This window comes from Rattus norvegicus, chromosome 1 (assembly GCF_021556685.1).
Source record: "Rattus norvegicus strain SHRSP/BbbUtx chromosome 1, alternate assembly SHRSP_T2T, whole genome shotgun sequence".
Taxonomy (NCBI): Eukaryota; Metazoa; Chordata; class Mammalia; order Rodentia; family Muridae; genus Rattus; species Rattus norvegicus.
In genome coordinates this window covers 110,248,261-110,266,430 of record NC_141534.1, presented here as the reverse complement: position 1 = coordinate 110,266,430, position 18,170 = coordinate 110,248,261, and the positions used below count along the sequence as shown (strand labels likewise).

Below are 18,170 nucleotides of genomic sequence, written 5' to 3'. Positions count from 1 at the left end.
TGTCACTCTCTTACAGTACAATATCCTTGGTGAACACCATCCTCGCCTCATCTCCCACAGGATAGAATGGCCATCACAGACATTCCTCGTCTCCTTAGACTCACGTTATCTCTGCTGAACCCTCCCCTGCTAGGTTTGCCATAAGACTGCCTGCCTCCCCATCCCAGACTGGAACCAATTATCACAGGCAATTATAGGATTTTATACTGCCGTTCTAAAAAAGAAAACCCCCCACACTGCCCTCCTCCTCCTCGGTACTAACGTAGCTAAGCTGTGGGGTAGCCACAGGATTGCCTTGCTTTGCTCTTGCGATAGTATTTATAGCAAACACATTTGCAGATAAAAATAAACTTGCCCAAAAGAGTCTGAGGTGGTAGCATTTCATAAGCTCGAGGGTAGATTTTAATAACAACCAGCAGCATCTTCAGCAAACAGTGCAGAACATACACTTGGACCAAATAAAACAGAAGGCTGCCTACCTTCAAATGTCAGCTCTACACGCATTGACACCAGGCTAGGACAAATGCACTGATATCTGTCCTAGAGAGAAGGAAGGAACGCCTCTCTTTCACATAAAGATTGCCTTGCGTATGTAAAATGCTTGCACTGAAATTAAGTCTTCCATCGTCCAAAAATTTTCAATTATTAATACACTAGACAGCTGCAGTAGCACTAGTAAAAATAGCAGCCAATCCTTCCCAAGGGTCAGAGCAGTTCTCAGAGTCCTGGCTGGGGATTTTCCTACACAAGGAATGGTTGGTCTATGGAGCAAACAAAAAGAGCAAGGCCTCTAGGGGGCTCACCAAAGAGAAGAAGAAACTTCTTTCAGGATGGAAAGGAGAAAAATGAGACTTTACACACACGCACACACACACTTACCTCTTTATAATAAAAATAGATTTCGTGGGGTTGGGGATTTAGCTCAGTGGTAGAGCGCTTGCCTCGGAAGCGCAAGGCCCTGGGTTCGGTCCCCAGCTCCGAAAAAAAAAGAACCAAAAAAAAAAAAATAGATTTCGTGAGTTTCAAAAAACTGTCTAAAAAGGCTACCTCTGTCCAACTCTTCAGAATACAAGCAAGTCAGAACATTAAAGAGTTCAAGAAATGCCAGGCACTCTGGAATCCGTGGCACCTGTCAAACGGTGGGGAGTCTCGTGGGGACGGAAAAGTATTTTGTGCCCTTCTTTAGATTTCTGAAGCAGATCCATGTCCAGGTTTTGGACATCCTACCCGACTCTGACAATTGGTACTTTCTGAGTGAAGCACTAAGGGCTCTGGCAACACAGGCCCCGTCTACCCCGACACAGTGATCAAAATGAATCCAAGGAATTGGGAACACAAGTTAAAGAACAGACTTAAAGATTAACTTTTGTATTTTAAAGGCTTAAATACAACACGCTCAGCAGGATATCACTCATCATGGTTGCTGAGCAGAGTTTAGAAGAAGCTACAGTCCAACCACCACCACCACAGTGCCAACTTATGTCCCTCTTCTCCCCTTTGCAGGCCAGACTGCATGTCCTACCCCGATCTGTGAGATCCCATCTTCCCACCCGAGCCTCTGCCCCCCACACAGGCAGAAATGAGCGAAGATCTTGAGGCCATAGAGTCCATGTTCTAAGTGTGCATGTGTTTATACCTATTCCATAGGACTTTCTTTTAACAAAAAAGACTTTTATTTTTGCATCCTGACCGTGCAGACGTCTCAACTATTTCTTAGTGAATGCCAACAAGTGTGTCAGAAGCAGAAAGCACAGCTACTTGGGGACGGCTGTTGGGGCAGTAGCCCCATGGAGCAGCTTCTGGTGTGAATGTTTTTCAAGCTGCTCAGATCTTTCGGAGACCATGGCCTGCTAACCTTAACACAAACACTACCCACAGACCTACTTACCATTTGCGACCTGTTCTTTGGACAGCCATTGATGTCTTCAATCTTGTCATTTGCTGTAAAAGGAGACACGAGTTAGCAAAAAACAAATAGCAGAAAGACAGTTTCAGGACTGACTGCCGGACACATGCGTCCAGCCAAGTCCTAAGGCCCACACTGGGGTCCGTCTGAGCAAGGCTCTGTGAAATGCTGAGCCGCATCTAGCAAGCTTCGGGACTTACTCATCGGACTGCCCTCCTCCAGGGACAGCTGGGGCAAGGTCATCATCACTTCAAGTAGAGACAACTGCACTGACAGTCATCTCGCCTTGACGGGGACATGGTGGCAATGTCTGCCCTGGGAAACAGTGAGCCGCGACTGCATGGCAGGCTACAGAGACAAACTGAACTGCAGCCTCTCTACAAAGACAGGGTGGTTCTGAGAGGACTGGCCCACTTCTGACTCAGCAGGTGGGGACAGAAGCCAATGAAAATTGCTCAAAGTGGCTGTAACCAGAGGTACTAGTATTGCCCTTGGGTGCCCTGACTTCATGCGGTGGAGGCAAATATGGAGATGGAGAGTCAGACCCCAAAATACCTTGACCAAGACCAGGTAGCAGATGCAAGATCAGGGTGCACACATGCTTGAAGTGGCACCTTGCTGTGGGAAACGTAAAAGAAAGGGGGTACACTGAATGAACGAGATCAAATACTGATGAGGAGGGAAGATCCAGCTGCCTATGGTGAAGACCATTTACCACATGGAAGCAGGGATTCCTAGGAAAATACAACCGGGGTATGTGTGGAGAGGGGACCAGTGGAAGCAGCAGGAGAAATCTACGGACGCTGCCTGTTTGCATCAGCTCTATGCTATGCTACTTGACCTCTCTAGGCCATAGATTCCTCCTCTGTATAAGGAAGCTGACATCACCTCCTTCAAGAGGAATGATGAAACTGTGACGGCGAAGATACTGCTAAAATGTCACAGTGCCTGGTGCACAGTGGGTGCTTTCCATATCATTACCGATGATAGAGTCTTGATATAGTTGTGATCTGGATGGCATGTGGGGTAGGCTCGGAAACTCGGCTAGGCTTTCGTATTAAGGAATAAGCCCCTATTCCTGTTTCCTAAGCCCCCTATGTTACTGGGGTCTCTGCTCTCCAGCACTTTGTGCTGGTCTGACCTCATCCTACTGATTGCATTCATATGGAATGACCCCTGGTCTCGACTCCCCAACACAGGCTTTGAGAGCCGGCAGACATGCCAAGGTTACATCTCACATTGTCCCAGAGCTCAAAACTGTCTGCAAAATCTAATTCTTCCCCTACTCCCTCAAATTTCTCATCAGACTATTATGACTATAATGGCTATAACTTGCACAGAGACGAAAGACATTAAAAACCATCTAGAAAGGAAAACGGCATCAGAGTACCCAGGTCTTTTAGGACTTCAGAATGCTAGCCCTCCATCAGCTCAGATTACATCTATGTTTTCTCTTATGTTCTATCTTGAGAGAGGCTCTCAAAGACGGAAAGCAAGCTAGGGGCCCCCCGAGCCAGTTTGGTTAATACAGATTTGCTTGATTCGTGCATGCCAAAATGATTAGATGTGCAGGGTGGTGACCCACTAGGGGACTCTCGATCTTCAGAGATGAAGTTGAAGATTTTCAGCCTTGCTTAATGTCAGGGACACAGAGAAAGGAGTTTCTGAAAGCCTTAAGACCAAATGAATATCAAAAATAGGAGATTAACAGTACTCAGTTGGCTGGGGAATATAGCTTAGTGGTAGAGGACTTAGCATGTATAAGGCCATGGGTTCAATTATGAGTGGGGGAAGGGAGAGAAGGACGGGCAGCCCAATGAGTGGAATGACATTTCTTCCTCAGTTCACAAGAAAATACAAGTATTCAGAACAGACTGCTGTCATATAAACCCCACAAGAGCAGAGATTTCCACCTGCCTTGTTTCTTGTCGTGACCCCAGAGCTAGGCCCGTGCCTAGCATAGTAGTCATTCAATAAATATTTGTCAAGTGGAATGAAGAAACAAGTATTCGGAACATCTCAAGGAAACCAGCCTTTGCTGCCGATCTTGAGGCAGCTGTCCTTTCGCTAGTAAATACAGATGGGCACACCGAAGACAGGAAAATAGCCGAGTACCCCCAACAGATGGCAGTCCTTCACACGTGGGGAACTACGACAAGCTCAGAGGCTGACCACGGGCTCTCGGATGTCGGAGTCAGTGTGTGGGCCTGGAGAATCATCAGCAAAGGGATCTTCACTGCACATCGGCAGCAGCCTGAGTTGTGAATCACTGTCCGGATAGGTGCACCCGATCAGTGTCTACGTCCCTGGGTCCTGATCAGGAACCATGCTGCTGGCTCCTCACGGCAGAGCAGGATGGGGGGCTGGGATGCCCAAGAGTCACTTGGGAGTGCGAAGGATCCTGCCAGACTGAAATGAAAGACTTTGCTCTGATGGCTCCTCTAATTCTCGCTGGCAGTCTGTCACATGAATGCACTCATGCCATCTGTGATTTCAAACATCACAGCTCCTATGGCCTAATACTGCCACTCAGAACGGCGAAAATAAACCCACAGGGTGTAGCCTACTTAGCGGCACTCGGAGAGTCCACACCGAGATGTAAGTCGGACGGCTAATCCAAACTGGAATTCTTAAAAGAGCACGGTGAAGTCTTGGGCCATATAGTTTCTATTTTTATATAATTTAAGTACTTCTTTATTTAAATCCCCAAATCTTTCTATGGTTGTCATAAATACTTAGCAGTTGTTCTGATGGACCTTTAGAGCCAAACACATTAACTTAGAGTGTGCGGGGCTGGGGGGTGGAGAGGTGGTGTCTCTGGTTGGAGTCACAAATCAGATAATCAAAGAAGCATTCGATAAATATTTGTCCGCTCGGCCATGATTAAATTAGCACCTCTAAGAACCTATAGTAAATTATCTATCCTAGGGTGTTCAAGACATTCTCAAATCCACTAATGCAGTTAACTTACCCGCACACAAGTTACTTACTGGAAAGTGTCACCGTCTACCTTTAGTAATGACAGTGACATCAAACTCTGTGCCTTTCAAAGCACACAGTACATCTTAACAGTCTGTGAACGTGTGGCCTTAACCACCCTGGCTACTGACAGTCCAGGGAATATGGAAGGAGTCACATGGCTTACACAGAGCCACAGAACAGCAAGTCATTGACAGAAGGGGCATTGTCCTTTATATTGTCTTGAACTTCCAGGATAGAGGGAGCAGAGGAAACTCAGAGTGAGCAGTCTGGAGGAGACAGCCATGTAAGGGACGCCAATGCCGGGGCGGGGGGGGGGGGCAGGAGGAAGGGAGAGGAAGGGAGTGGAGGGAGAGGAGGGGAGGTTTGGGGAGGGGAGAAGAGAGCTGGGGAGGGGAGGGGAGGGTTGAGGAGGGGAGGGGTGGGAAGAGGAGTGGAGAGGAGGGGGAGGGAAGAGGAGAAGGGGAGGAGAGTTATTCCTCCTGTGGAGGAGTAGCAAAGCCTCACTCAAGGGAAGGTCAAGAGGGATAGAAAAGCTTTCCTCCCAGTGTGTTTATGAACGATTGGCTACTGTGATTCTCTGGAATATCTACAGCCTGAGATGGTTCACATATCGACACTGTCTATCCCAGCGAGTTAACTCCTCCCCCTGTGCTATATCCAACAAACAGGCTGAGGTTTGGGGTTAGCAGTGGGACTAGGTGTCCTCCATCAGAGTGCAAACCCCCAACCAGGCTGCTTCTCTCTGCACATCTGTCCTTTCTTCATCCCTTCATACCCTTAGTCAGGGATCCAGGACTGAAGCCACTTGGGACAAAGTACTGGGTCATGGGGCATCTGAGACAGGAATGAGAGCCTTTGAGCCTCTGAACTCTCATTTCTCATGGAAATCTCACAGATTTCCTGGCCATCCCCAGTGCTCGGGCATGGCATGTGACAGACAGACTCAAGATGCTCACACCAGCAAGGGTCTAAGCCCAGAAACCAAGCCCTTTGCCATCAAAACACCAACAGCAGCACTTTCTACCCACTGTACAGAAGGCAACCTGGGGAAGCAGGGGTCATAGACAGCCCGGTATTCCAAGTAGGGTGTGTAGGGGGTTGCCTGGGGTAGACGAAGACTGAGTAAAAGTCTGGTTCTCAGGCTGACACTCAACATGCCTTATGCTGTACCCAGGGCTCCTGCTTGATGCTGCCCTATGGACCCCGTGTCTCCACCCTCGGCCTTTCCTCAAGGGCTCCTCTGTAGATCAAGCTGGCCTGGAATATGGAGATCTGCCTGCCTCTGCCTCCTGAATGCTGGAATTAAAGGCCTGCACTGCCACCACCTGACACTCCTGTCTGCTTCTTGCTACCTCTCCCCTCTTCTAAATTGAGGTCCATTTTCTTGCTCCCTCCCATCTGCCCCTTATCAGGAACACACACACACACATACACACACTGAATCTTACTTCACATTATTATTTTTGAAAGAGTCTTGCTGCACCGCTTAGGCTGGTGCTTAGGCTTAGGCTTAGGCTGAGCTTCTGGGCTCAGTCGGTCTCCACACCCTGGCCTCGCTGGCACTCCATGAGAGTGCTCACACACCTGGCTTGAATCACGTTAGTGTGAGCGATGCAGATGACATCCTGAGCTGCTTGTACTTTACTACGGATTTGCTAAAGGACACGGATATCGTCTTCCACGGTATAATTACAAAACTCAGAAAATTTAGTGTTGATACAATGCCAGCGCTCCAATTTTGTCAACTAACTCAAAAAATGTCTGAGAGAGCATTTTATCCCCCTTCGGAGGCTGCAGGCAGAGACCACACAGCCCATTTCTTGTCGTCCCTCCTCAGCCTCCTCCACCACCCTGGCATCGTTTTCCGCTTCGTCTTTTAAGGTGCTGATGCTTTGGGGAAACACAGGGCGGTTTTGTTTCAATTTCTTTCTTTCTTCTTCTTTCTTTATTTTTTTTTTAAGCAGGATGCTCCACAGTTATTGTTTGTCTGTGATTTCTTTCTGTCTGTGACTGGTTTCATGCGTTCTATCCCAAACCGAAACACAGCTGAAGTAAGGTCATGTTAATTCCAGCGTACCATCTCAGAGGGCCAGGGCTCCCATCTGCCCTTTACCCCGGGACTGGGTTCTGGATCATGTGGTCATGATGTGAGCTGATAACTCCCCACCCCCATAGCGAGGGTTCCTCTTGCACACATCCTGTTTGCATGCTCCACACGAGAGAAAACCTAGGTGCTATGGACCAGAGAGATCCTAGCCCTGCCCTCCCCAAGTCTTCTCTAGATATGGTCCTCAGTGTGGACCTCACCGGGAAGATGCAGCAGTGTTCATCATCATCATCACCACCACCACCATCTTCATCATCATCATCATAACCACCACCACCACCATCATCCTCATCTTTATCGTCATCATCATCATCATCATCATCATCAGCAGCAGCAGCAGCAGCAGCAGCAGCAGCAGCAGCAGCAGCAGCAGCAGTAGCTTTCTTGTGTACAGCCCAGCTCCCTCTTCACCACCGTGTTTATTTGTGAACATTCTACTCATTACCAGTATAGTCCAATATATTTTATTCCACTGTTATAATCTGCTTGTGCCATCAGTTCATTCCAACACCCCCAGATTTCACTGTTCTCTGTAGCCCTGGCAGCCAGAACTGGTCCTTAAGAAACACTGAGGAGAGATTCTGTTGAATGAAAGAAGGACCACAGGTGAACCACGGATCCCTGAGATCACCGAATCCACAAGCGGAAACTTAATCCCCAGTGTGGTTGTATGTAGAAGTAGGGCCAATGTGGGATGACTTAGCCTGGAGGACAAAGCCTTCATGAATGGTATGAGACCCTTACTCACTGTTGTTACCTCTTCTAGCACACCACACTTGCAGGGAGTAGAATTCCTCCTCTAGTCCTCTCAGCTTTTCTTGAACCTCAGTATGTGCTGAATCCAGGCAAAATTCTGGGTTATCAGCCAGAAAAAAAAAAAAAACAAACAACTTAGACTCAGATCTAGAGAAGGCAAAGCCCAAGACCACAGTAGGCAGAATGATGGCAGTGCCTCTAGCCGTGCCTGGGTAGCCAGAAGTATCAGAAAGAGCTGGACTGCAGAGCGTGAATAGGAACACACCAGCCCAAGGGTAGCCACTGGTGCCCAGCACATTGCAAGCGTGTTCAGTAGTCCCTTAATTCTAGAAAACTCCCGTGCAGGTATATATATACACACATGGATGTCCACACACAAATACACTCTATTTTCTCATAGTGAGTACATAAAGAAGGGACCATTGAACTCAGAATTCAAGAGGAAGAATCCACACTGAGATCAGAAAGTCGTGCTCCTCTCCTGTCGGGAGAAATACCACTGGATAGTGGAGCGGTTTACATTTGAAATGCTAGCCTATGATGGCACGCTTTTAATCATGGCCTCTTGGAGAGAAAGGCAGAGGTATTTTGGTGAGTTTCATGGCAGCCTAGTCTACATAGTGAGTTCCAAACCAACTAGTGCTACACAGGAAGACCCTGTCTCAACATACAAAATGAAACACAGAAAGTTCCCCCACAGCCTCATGTGTGTGGGCCCTTGGTCGATAGCTGGTAATTTGTTGGGCAAGGCTGTAGAAACTTTAGGAGGTGGAGCCTTATTGGAGGAGCTGGGTAGGTGGGAGAGACCTGAGCTTTATAATAGTTCAAGACCACATTTTGTTCTCCCTCTCTCTCCAAGTGTGGATACAATAGCCAGCCTCCTGCTCCCTCCACCACACCTTCCTTGACACGATGGACTGTATCTTTCTGCAACTATAAGCCAAAAATAACTTCTGTCTCCTTTCAGTAGACTCTGTCGAGCGTTTTATCACAGCAACACCAGGGGAAATGTGCTTCCTGCCCAGTTTCCACCTTCTGGATCCCTATGCATGCACAGAACTCAGAAGTGTGCCCAGGCACGGAGCTGTCGGGGAAACACCATTGTGCGAGCCCCTGATCTTCTCTGAGAAGTCCCTAGACAGAGCTACGATCATCTGGAGCCAGAGGTGTCCCAAAGTCTGCAGTTACATCGTGAACATCCTTCATCTGAGAAGCTGAAATCCAAACTGCTCCAAAGTCTGGAACTTTCTGAGCATCCACCTGATGTGCCAGCATGTAGAACGTTCCACATGATTAGCCTTTTGTTTCACGTCCAAAATTATCTAAAACATCGAATAAAGCTATCTTCAAGCTATGTATATACAAAGCGCCTATGAAACTTAAGATTGCTCGCTTGGGCTTAAAAACATTCCCAACATATCACATGCATATGGAAATATATCAAAGCCCCCAAATCCGAAATCCAAAACACATGTAAACCTCAGCATTCGAGAAACTCCACAGTTACTGACCTTAGCCTCCAGAAACACAGAGCAGCAGTTTAGTTCTGAACGAGCCATTCATCTGAATAGACTCAGGGAAGCATCCTACGCCCCCGAGCCATGATAAAGCTTATCCCCCATTTTCGTAGCTGTGCTCAGCAAACCGACAGTACTCTTCTGAGTCCGTGGCAGGCATGATTAATCGGCTCTGACACTCGACATCATCTCCCTTTGCCTACTGTTCCAGACAGCTGCTACTGAGTGCTATCCTGGAGCACATCAACTTCACATAACTCTTATTTTGATCTCCAACTTTCCTTTCATGAGGCAGCCATAAAGAAAACAAGGGTAGATGACCCACTTTCAAGTCAGAAAAACAGCTGGGGAGAGGGCTCCGTCAGTAAAGCACTTGCTGTGCAAACCTAAGGACCTGCGCTCAGATCTCCAGAACCCATGTAGAAAGCAAGGTGCAGCCGTGTAGGCCCACGGCCCCAGCACGGGAGAGCAGAGACAGGTGGATCCCTGAAGCTCATTGGCCAGGAATCAATGAGAGGACCCTGTCTCAAAAATAGAGATGGATGAGGCAGGAGACATGGCTCTGTGGTCAAGAATTCTTGCTATTCTTGCAGAAGACCTGAGTTTGGTTCCCAGTTCCATTTCAGCTGGCTTACAACTGCTTACAACTCCAGCGCCCTCTTCTGGCCTCAGTGAGCATTTCGTTCACATGTGTAAATGTGCACATACACACACACACACACACACAAAACTAATATAATAAATCTTCAAATAGAGTAAACCAAGGTGGAGAGTGATTAAGGAAAGTACCCTATATCAACCTCTGGCCTCCACAAATGTGTATGTATACACACATGTGCACTCACATACACACCCAATGCTAATATGTGTATGTATACACACGGTAGGGGGGCAGGAAACAGAGGTAACAGAAGCAGCGTGAGGTAGGAGCACGTGAGGCATGGAGCAAGGCAGAGAACGACTCCTCAGTATTATCCATTCTCCATTTTCTCTCTTCCTGATAGCTGAAACCAGGCAAGGCTCCCAGCAGAATCACACAGCACCCCTAGGTATGCTTAAAGGAGGCTCAGTGCCAGCCACAAGCCTGATGACAGGACCTCAAAGCCCAGCTCAGACACAGGTCAGAACTCCAACAAAGGTGCAGACAAGGGAGTAGCACAGCCCTCAAACCTGCACCCAGCCTAGCCCCCTCTCCACCTACAGCGAGCTTCTGAGGTGCACCCAGGTGCTTAGTACATGGTCGTGGAACAAAAGTGAAGGCAGGGGCTACACCAGGTAAGAGGTCTCAGTAGTCTCCTCCGCTTCGCCGAGTCTCCCTTTCCCCATTGGCAGCATGGGAAATCTACTACCCACTTCCTAGGGCCAGAGGAACGTAGAGAGAATATGGTGTGTGCAGTGTTGGAGAACAGAAGGAAGGGGAGGGACCGGAAGAAAAGTAGTACAGCACGATTTAGGTGTCCTCCCAAGAGACACATGGTAATATCCACGCCCAGTACCATCCTCTCCCCGAGTGCGGGCAGGACCTGTAACTCTGACATTATGTAAGAGAGTCCGTCCCACTGGGACTGAAGGATCAAGATTCCTATATGGCAAGAAGCTACCAGAGCAGCTGCTAGGAGGTAAGGGTGATCTCCAGCTGGTAGCTGGCAAGACTCAGCACCCAGAGTCCTCCGGTTTCGAGGAAATGAGTTCCACCAGTAACTCAAGTAGGCATGAAAGCCAACCCTTTCCCAGGGAGTCCCTGCATGAGTATGTGGCCCCGAGCATGATCACAGCCTGACCTAGGCGATGTGTGTAAGTTGTGAGACAATAAAGGCATGTTTTACATGGCTGCCTTTATGGCAGGAGCAAAGCAGGAAGGGGAAAGAAGAAATCAACCTCAGAAACAAATGCCGAGGTAGTGGGGGGGGGACCTCTTTTCTCTGTCGGTGTCCGTCCCTACTTCCAGCCTAGACCCGCTGCTCTGTGGATCTCCCTGCAGAGGTCCCTGCTGGCACAGCTTAGTCTCTGAAATCCACCTACTTCTCACAGCTGAGAGGAAAGCACCTTTTGCACAATAAGGAGAGGAGCCGGGGCCCTGTCCTTCCCTGGCACTAGGGAGCTGCTATGGTTGACAATGGTGCCTGTCAACTGGATACTGTACACCAGTAGATCTCCAGAGCTCTGACTCTCAGACAGGGCTGCAGGCCCCAGACAGTGCCACGGCCAGCACCCACCCACTGATAAGCCTGCTTCTCCCAGCTCAGGTCTAAGGCACGAACATTCCAATTGCTCGAGCTCTTTTGCCCTGGTATTAAAACCAGAGACCACTAACCATCTCTGGAGCCTTTGATTTCCTCAGCCCCAATGAGAGTTGGCAGGATTAAACAGTCCTGTGTATTTCCTTTCCTTTGACCAGTCTTCCAAAAAGAACCATGCGAGTCAAGGAAAGAGAGTCAGACAGGAGGCAAGGCACAGGTAGAGTGTCCCTTTCAAAGCCCCTGTTTCCCACTCTGGCCCTGGGTATTCTTTTCCCTGAGATGGTCAAGGCAGCTCTGCCATGATTTTTCTTCTTTTGAGAGCACAGGCTCGCCCTAAGCTTTCCATGTAGACAGGAATGGCCTGGAGTATCTGATCCCGCCTCCATGCTGTGAATCACCCTACTAGGTTTATGCGGTGCTGGGGATGGAACCTGGGGCTTGCATTCCAGGTAAGCAGTCTACCAACTGAGCCCTGCCGAGTTTAAACGGAAACGGTTTTAAAGCTGTGCTCCACACAATCAGAATCAAAAAGAAAAGCAAGAGAACGGTCAGCATGTTGGGCAGAGACATCGGGGTTTGCATTTCCTCAGCCCACTGGACCTTTCCGGGATGCCTTTGCTGTAACCCGCCAGTCCTCAAAGGGAAAGAAGAAACTTACCTACGACCTGGATGATCTGGGCCAGGAGCACGCCGTCGGTCACATCTTGCTGGAGGTCCTTGATGAGGCGTTTGTGGCCGGATTTAGCGAGGTAATGATTGGCCCAATCCGTGTAGATCTACAAAGAAAGCACACAGGCAACTTCAGGAATCTGGGCAGAGCCCACTGCAGGGTGAGAGGCAACTGCTGGGACCTAGGCTTGGGCGCTACAGTTACGTTCCTGCTGGCACCCGCAATCCCCAATCGGGCGAACTCCGGAGCTGCCAGAGCCATTAATATTCAGTGCATTGTGCTGGCTAGGCATTCAGCTAGCCGTAACGGTCCTGTCTATTGAGAAAGCTATGTCAGGGTCTAGAGAAAAGCTAAAGAGAGCGTCAAAACACGCAGCGACCTGAATAGGCGGGGGACAAGGAACTAATAGTTTGTCCAGACGGCTTTGACACGCTGCAGCTCTGAACACAAGTGAGGCCTCTCCCGCCCGTCACAGCCTTTTCACTTTATGGAGAAAAACGTATGGGGAGTTTACCACCCAATAGGCATCTCTGGATGGGCCATTTAAGGCGAGGAGAGCTATTGAGCGAGCAGAGATCTCAAGAGCCCGGCTCCCCTGTAAAGCAGCCAAGAGGGAAACACACACAGTGCTGCCATCACACACGTGGAGGTAGAGCTGACTAATGGCCTCGCCATCACTGAAGATCTAACTGGTTAATTAAAAGCCAGTCACCGTCCTCGATGTCAAGATTCTACACATGGGGGGCTGGTGGAATGGCTCAGTGGTTAAGAACAATGACTGTTCTTCCAGAGGTCCTGAGTTCAATTCCCAGCAACCACATGGTGGCTCACAACCATCTGTAAAGAGATCCGATGCCCTCTACTGGTGTGTCTGAAGACAGCTACAGTGTACTTATATATAAAAATGAATAAATCTTAAAAAAAAAAAAAAAGAACAATGACTGCTCTTCCAGAGGTCCTGAGTTCAATTCCCAGCAACCTCACGGAGGCTCGCAATCATCTATAATGGAATCTGATGCCCTCTTCTGTCTTATGCCTCTTCTGTCGCTCAGGCACACACGCAAATACAGCAATCGTACGCATAGAATAAATAAATAAGTCTTAAAGAGAGAGAGATTCTACCAATAAAGCCCAGCCAATTCTAACACCTGCCGTAGGGCCTCTTTCCCTAGAGAGAAATGTCAAACTTTATAAAGGACCAGCTACAAAAGGATAATTGTACCAAGGTGTAGCTTGGGGAACCGATGAATTTATTTCTTACTTGGAGAGTACTGGTGACCTCAAAACTACTACATTCTGAAAAGGCTCATCCTTGCCGCAAAACTGGCCTCTCTCCTTCAATTAACCTTCCAGAGACTATATACATTAGCATCTCCCTTGGCCCAGGGAGCCACAGGAAAATCATGGCAGATTTATACACAAAGTAGAGGAGTGGGAACAGCTGAAATCCCAGGAGAGGGTTCAAAGATCGCCTCCACCACTCCTAAGGGCGAATGTCTGGATAGCAGTAGAACTGGTCTTGTGAGGGAGTAGCCACAGGCTGCTCTGAAGAGGAAGGTGGCTGCTGTGCCCGGGGGAGCACGCTACATCTTTAAATACATCAGTGTGCGTAGCATCCCAGAAGGCAGAAGCCGGGTGATCTGTGGGGGAGCAGATTCCTTGGGGAGCTCAGCACACCTGCTCTTCTAAATCACAGACTCATTAGAGCAAAAGATTGTTTTCCTCTAAGTGGGGAAGCAAAGAAAACTCACCAAAGCCCAGAAAAGACCCCCCTCAAACATTTCCCTGTTGACTTAGAGGGGTTTATTCCTGAGCTCGTATGGGAACGTGGGGTGGGGGATGGGCACACCTTTCTTAGTGACATGAATGACTATTGGTCAGAAGCAGTAGTTCACACCCAAACCTTCTAATGCTTTTTCCCTCCACCAGCGGGCTTGCCCAAGAATTCATAAAGATCACAGAGCAGAACTTCAACTGGCCCTGGCCTCTGACCTCTATCCTTTGCCTGAAGGGGTCTTTCTTTGTTGGGGGGACTGGGGGAAACCGGGATACAACCTTTGTGGATAGGCAGCATCTCCAACAGCCTAACCCTGAGGGTGACAAGAAGGGTCCCCAGAAGTGACAAGACTTCACACTCAGGTTCAGAGTCGAGAGAGGCCATTTCTTCCTCTACCCATCACTAAACACCCTAACTTCCATTATGAAGACCCATATGCAGACTAGAGGCTCTTGGGAACCTTTTATTTAACAGCCTGGGTACCGGATTTTATATCCATGTTCAACTCCTCCCCAGACTGCCAATTTACCCAAGACCAGAGAGCTAGTTAAAAAAAAAAAAAGGTAACTTACTCTTTTACCTTCTCCGTTTTTGTTTTGTTTTGAGTTACATCTTTTATAGCTAAGGCTGGACTCGAACTGTTTACATAGCCAAGGATAACCTTGAACTTCTGATCCTCCTGCCTCTACTAGCTCAGTGCATCACCATCCAGGGTGTTATGTGGTTCTGGGGAGCAAAACCAGGGTGTCACATATGCTAGGCCAGTCCTCGAACACCTCTCAGCTCTTCTTTAATTCGTATAATTCAATCCAATCAATTCAGAGAAAGCTAAGGGATCGAAATACCATAGTGGCGGTTCAGACAGGCAAACTGAAACTTAAGCAGTTAATAAATGAAATTACTCAGAGGGAGTGATGAAAAGAACACTAAAAGGAAAGGAGGCAGACCGGAGTTCAAATCCCAGTTCTGAAGGCGCCGAGGAAGAGACCTGGGTGTGTCTAAGTCAGTGATGAGCCTCAGGGTAGTGGTACCTCAGCCCACAGCACACCACAGCTTCTGAGGGTGGGTGAGTGGGTAGCTGGAGGACAGCAGAGCGCCACCAAACCCACCTCAGAACGAGTCTTATCTGTGAGATGAAACCAGCATGTTGCTTCTTGGCTATGACGATACTGAGTCAGCCAAAGCATTTGACAGCAAGTTGTTCTTTTTTTTTTTTCTTTTTAATTCTTTGAGACAGGACTTCTCTAAATAGCCCTGGGTGTCCTGGAACTCACTCTGCAGACCAGGCTTGCCTTGAACTCACAGAGATCCACCTGCCTCTATTTCTCAAGTGCTGGGATTAAAAGACGGCAGATTTTCAACCTGAAACAGGGGTTTAACCAGTATCAGCCAGGGCAACACAGGGCCTGCTGCACTTGAAGCCTCCCCTGACCACGCTGAATGTATGAACTCATCCAGACCTCCTCGTCGAGGTAGTCACTTGTCAACGGAGAAAACAGAAGTGTAGAAGGATAAACACTTTGTCCAATGCCCCAGTAATGGCAGGGCCAGGAGGGGAGCCCAAACCGAGTTTTCTAGATTCCCTGACACATTCTTCAACATTGCTTCTCTGAATCCAGTCTACGTGTTAGGTTTTCCACACACCCACCCATGACATCCTATAGGCCCACTTCTCTAGTTAGTTATGCTGAATTAAAATTTAAAGAAAGATCAAGACCCAGGCCTAGCTCCATCTTGTCATCTGAATGCCGCTGGGTAAATCACCCACTGAGTAAGTCGCCCGACTTTTCTGGGCTTCCTTCTCTTTTATTTACCAGAACTGAAACCTTGAACTGGATCCAAGATAAATCCTCCTTCTACGTTGATTTTTCTCATGCGTTTTGTCATAGCGATGGAAAGCTGGCCTACACACTTGCCAGCCACGAAGGGCAGTGCCCATAGGAATCTCTCAAACCCCAGAGGCAGTTTGCCAGCCATGTGGGGGGTGGAGGGGGGGACACGGCTGTAACATACAGAAATGTAAAGCCAAGTGCCCAAGGACTCAGCTGAGTGAGGAGCAGAACTCAGTCAGGACTCTGGTCAGTGACCCGCTTTTGTCCCCCCCTAAGTGGCTACTGTACTTTAAAGTAGCCATGCTGTCTATACATTCCAGCTGGAAGCCAGGATTAAGCCACCTTCTTTCCAGGAGTGTATACCCATCCATGCACACATATAGGCACATATACATGCATATACTCTTCCCAGAATGGCCTCAATCCTCAGAGGGTGGGAGGCAGTGTATGTGGAGAGGCACAACATAGACCCTAGGAATCTGACCAAGTTGTCTCTGCTTCGGAGCGAGTTAATTTCGAATAGTCTTTCATTCCTTGGTGCCTAAGTTCTTTTGCTATTGCTATGAAGAGACACCATAACCAAGGCAACTTATAGAAGCGAGCGTTTAATTGGAGGCTTGAATACAGAGGGTGAGTCCATGACCGTAATGGTGAGGAGCAGGGCAGTAGGCAGGCAGCTCTGACACAGGACCAGTAACTGAGAGCTTATGTCTATCCACAGGTCGGAGGCAGAGAGACTGGGCACAGCATGGTCTTCTGAAACCTCAAAGCCCACCCCCGGTGGCACACCTCCTCCAACAAGGCCACCCCACCTCAAAAATGTATTTGTTTATATATTTTGCTGTCTTCAGACACACCAGAAGGGGGCATTGGATGCCCTGAAGATGGTTGTGAGCCACCATGTGGTTGCTGGGAATTGAACTCAGGGCCTCTGGAAGAGCAGTCAGTGCTCTTAACCGCTGAGCCGTCTCTCCAGCCCCAAGGCCACATCTCTCAATCCTTCCCAAGACTAGTTTTCCTAACTAGGGGCCAAGCGCTCAAACATGCGCCCTATAGGCTATTCTCACCCAGTCCATCGCACTCAATCTCATCATCCATAAAACGGGGGCTATATCAAATATGTTATAAGGCGGTACTGGCCAGTTGTGGCCCGAACCAATGCCAGCTGGGCACCTGTTTCTGTTAGGGAAGTTTGTGGGACACAGCCACATCCTTTTATGGTCTCTGGCTTTCATGACACTAAAGCAACGCTGAACCGTTATGACAGAAATCTTTGGCCCGTAAGACCTCAACTATTTGAATCCGATTCTTCCGAAAAGTTTGCCAGTCTATGGCTCCAAAGAGCAGGGGCAGTGACACGCCCGCACCGCACAAGCCCTTAGCAGTAATCACTGCCGTCCACCCCAGCAAAACTCATCAGCTCCCCTGTCTCTCCTCTGCTGCTGCTTGCCCTGCTTGGGGGCTCCCTGGTGCAACTCCAGGGCCTGCCCTTCCATGAAATCACTCTTAAGTTTCTGGATCCAACCCTCAAGTTCCCACTACCAGATGTGAGCAACCACCATATCTGGACCAGCTTCTGGCACATGGCAGGAGGCCATTAGGTGCCTGCTGGGTCAAACCGAGTGGAATGAGAAAGAGTGCGACTTATGACCCACGAAAACTAAGGATATGGGCTCTTGGTGAGTCTTCACCCAAAATTTCAAACCAAAGGAAAGATGGGGGTGGGGGTGGGGGTGGGGGTGGAGGCAGGGGTAGAGGTGGGGGTGGTGCCTAGAGCAATGGTTTAGAGATTAAGAGCACTGGCTGCTCTTCCAGAGGGTGGGGTAGAGTTGTGAGGCATTCAATTCCCAGCATCCACAACCATCTACTACTCAACTCCACTTCCAGGGAATCCAACCCCCTCTTCTGGCCTCTGCAGGTACTGCATGCAAATGGTGCCCACGGACACATGCAACAAAACACACAGGTACACTTTTTTAAAAAGTGTCTTTTTTTGGTCCCCAGCTCCGAAAAAAAGAAAAAAGAAAAAAAAGTGTCTTTTAAAGAAGAGAGAGTGGGAATAATGGTTAGTTTTGTCAACTTGACTACATCTGGAATTAACTAAAGCCCAAGTGACTGGTTACACCTGTGAAGGACTTTTCTCGATCGAAGCTCTTGAAGTGGAAAGTCCACCCTAAATCCAGATCTTTTAAAGTGAGAAGATCCACCTTCGATCTGGGTCACACCTCCCAGTCATGGAGGACATGGAAGGAGGAGGGGCTGGATCTTTGCCTGCTTGCCCTCATCTGCTGGCGAGTTCATTCCTTCACTGGCATTAGAGCCCTGGGGTACACTGAAGACCAGCTGAGACACCCAGCCTTATGGACTGAACGACTACTGAGCT

At 48.6% G+C, this 18,170-nt stretch overlaps 1 protein-coding gene across 20 annotated transcripts in view; it reads right to left on the bottom strand.

The window, feature by feature from the left end:
• The window catches only part of Nav2 (neuron navigator 2), a 658,517-nt gene that overhangs the window by 232,475 nt on the left and 407,872 nt on the right, over positions 1-18,170 (bottom strand). For all 20 annotated transcript variants that reach the window (XR_015654269.1, XR_015654404.1, XR_015654363.1 and 17 more), the window contains 2 exons: positions 12,167-12,284; positions 1,889-1,941 (listed from right to left, as the gene is read on the bottom strand). Coding sequence is in view for 14 of the 20 variants with exons in the window: in XM_087609805.1 (XP_087465931.1) it covers positions 1,889-1,941; positions 12,167-12,284 (171 nt within the window). In the remaining 6 variants the exon portion in view is untranslated. The remainder of the gene's footprint in view (positions 1-1,888; positions 1,942-12,166; positions 12,285-18,170) is intronic.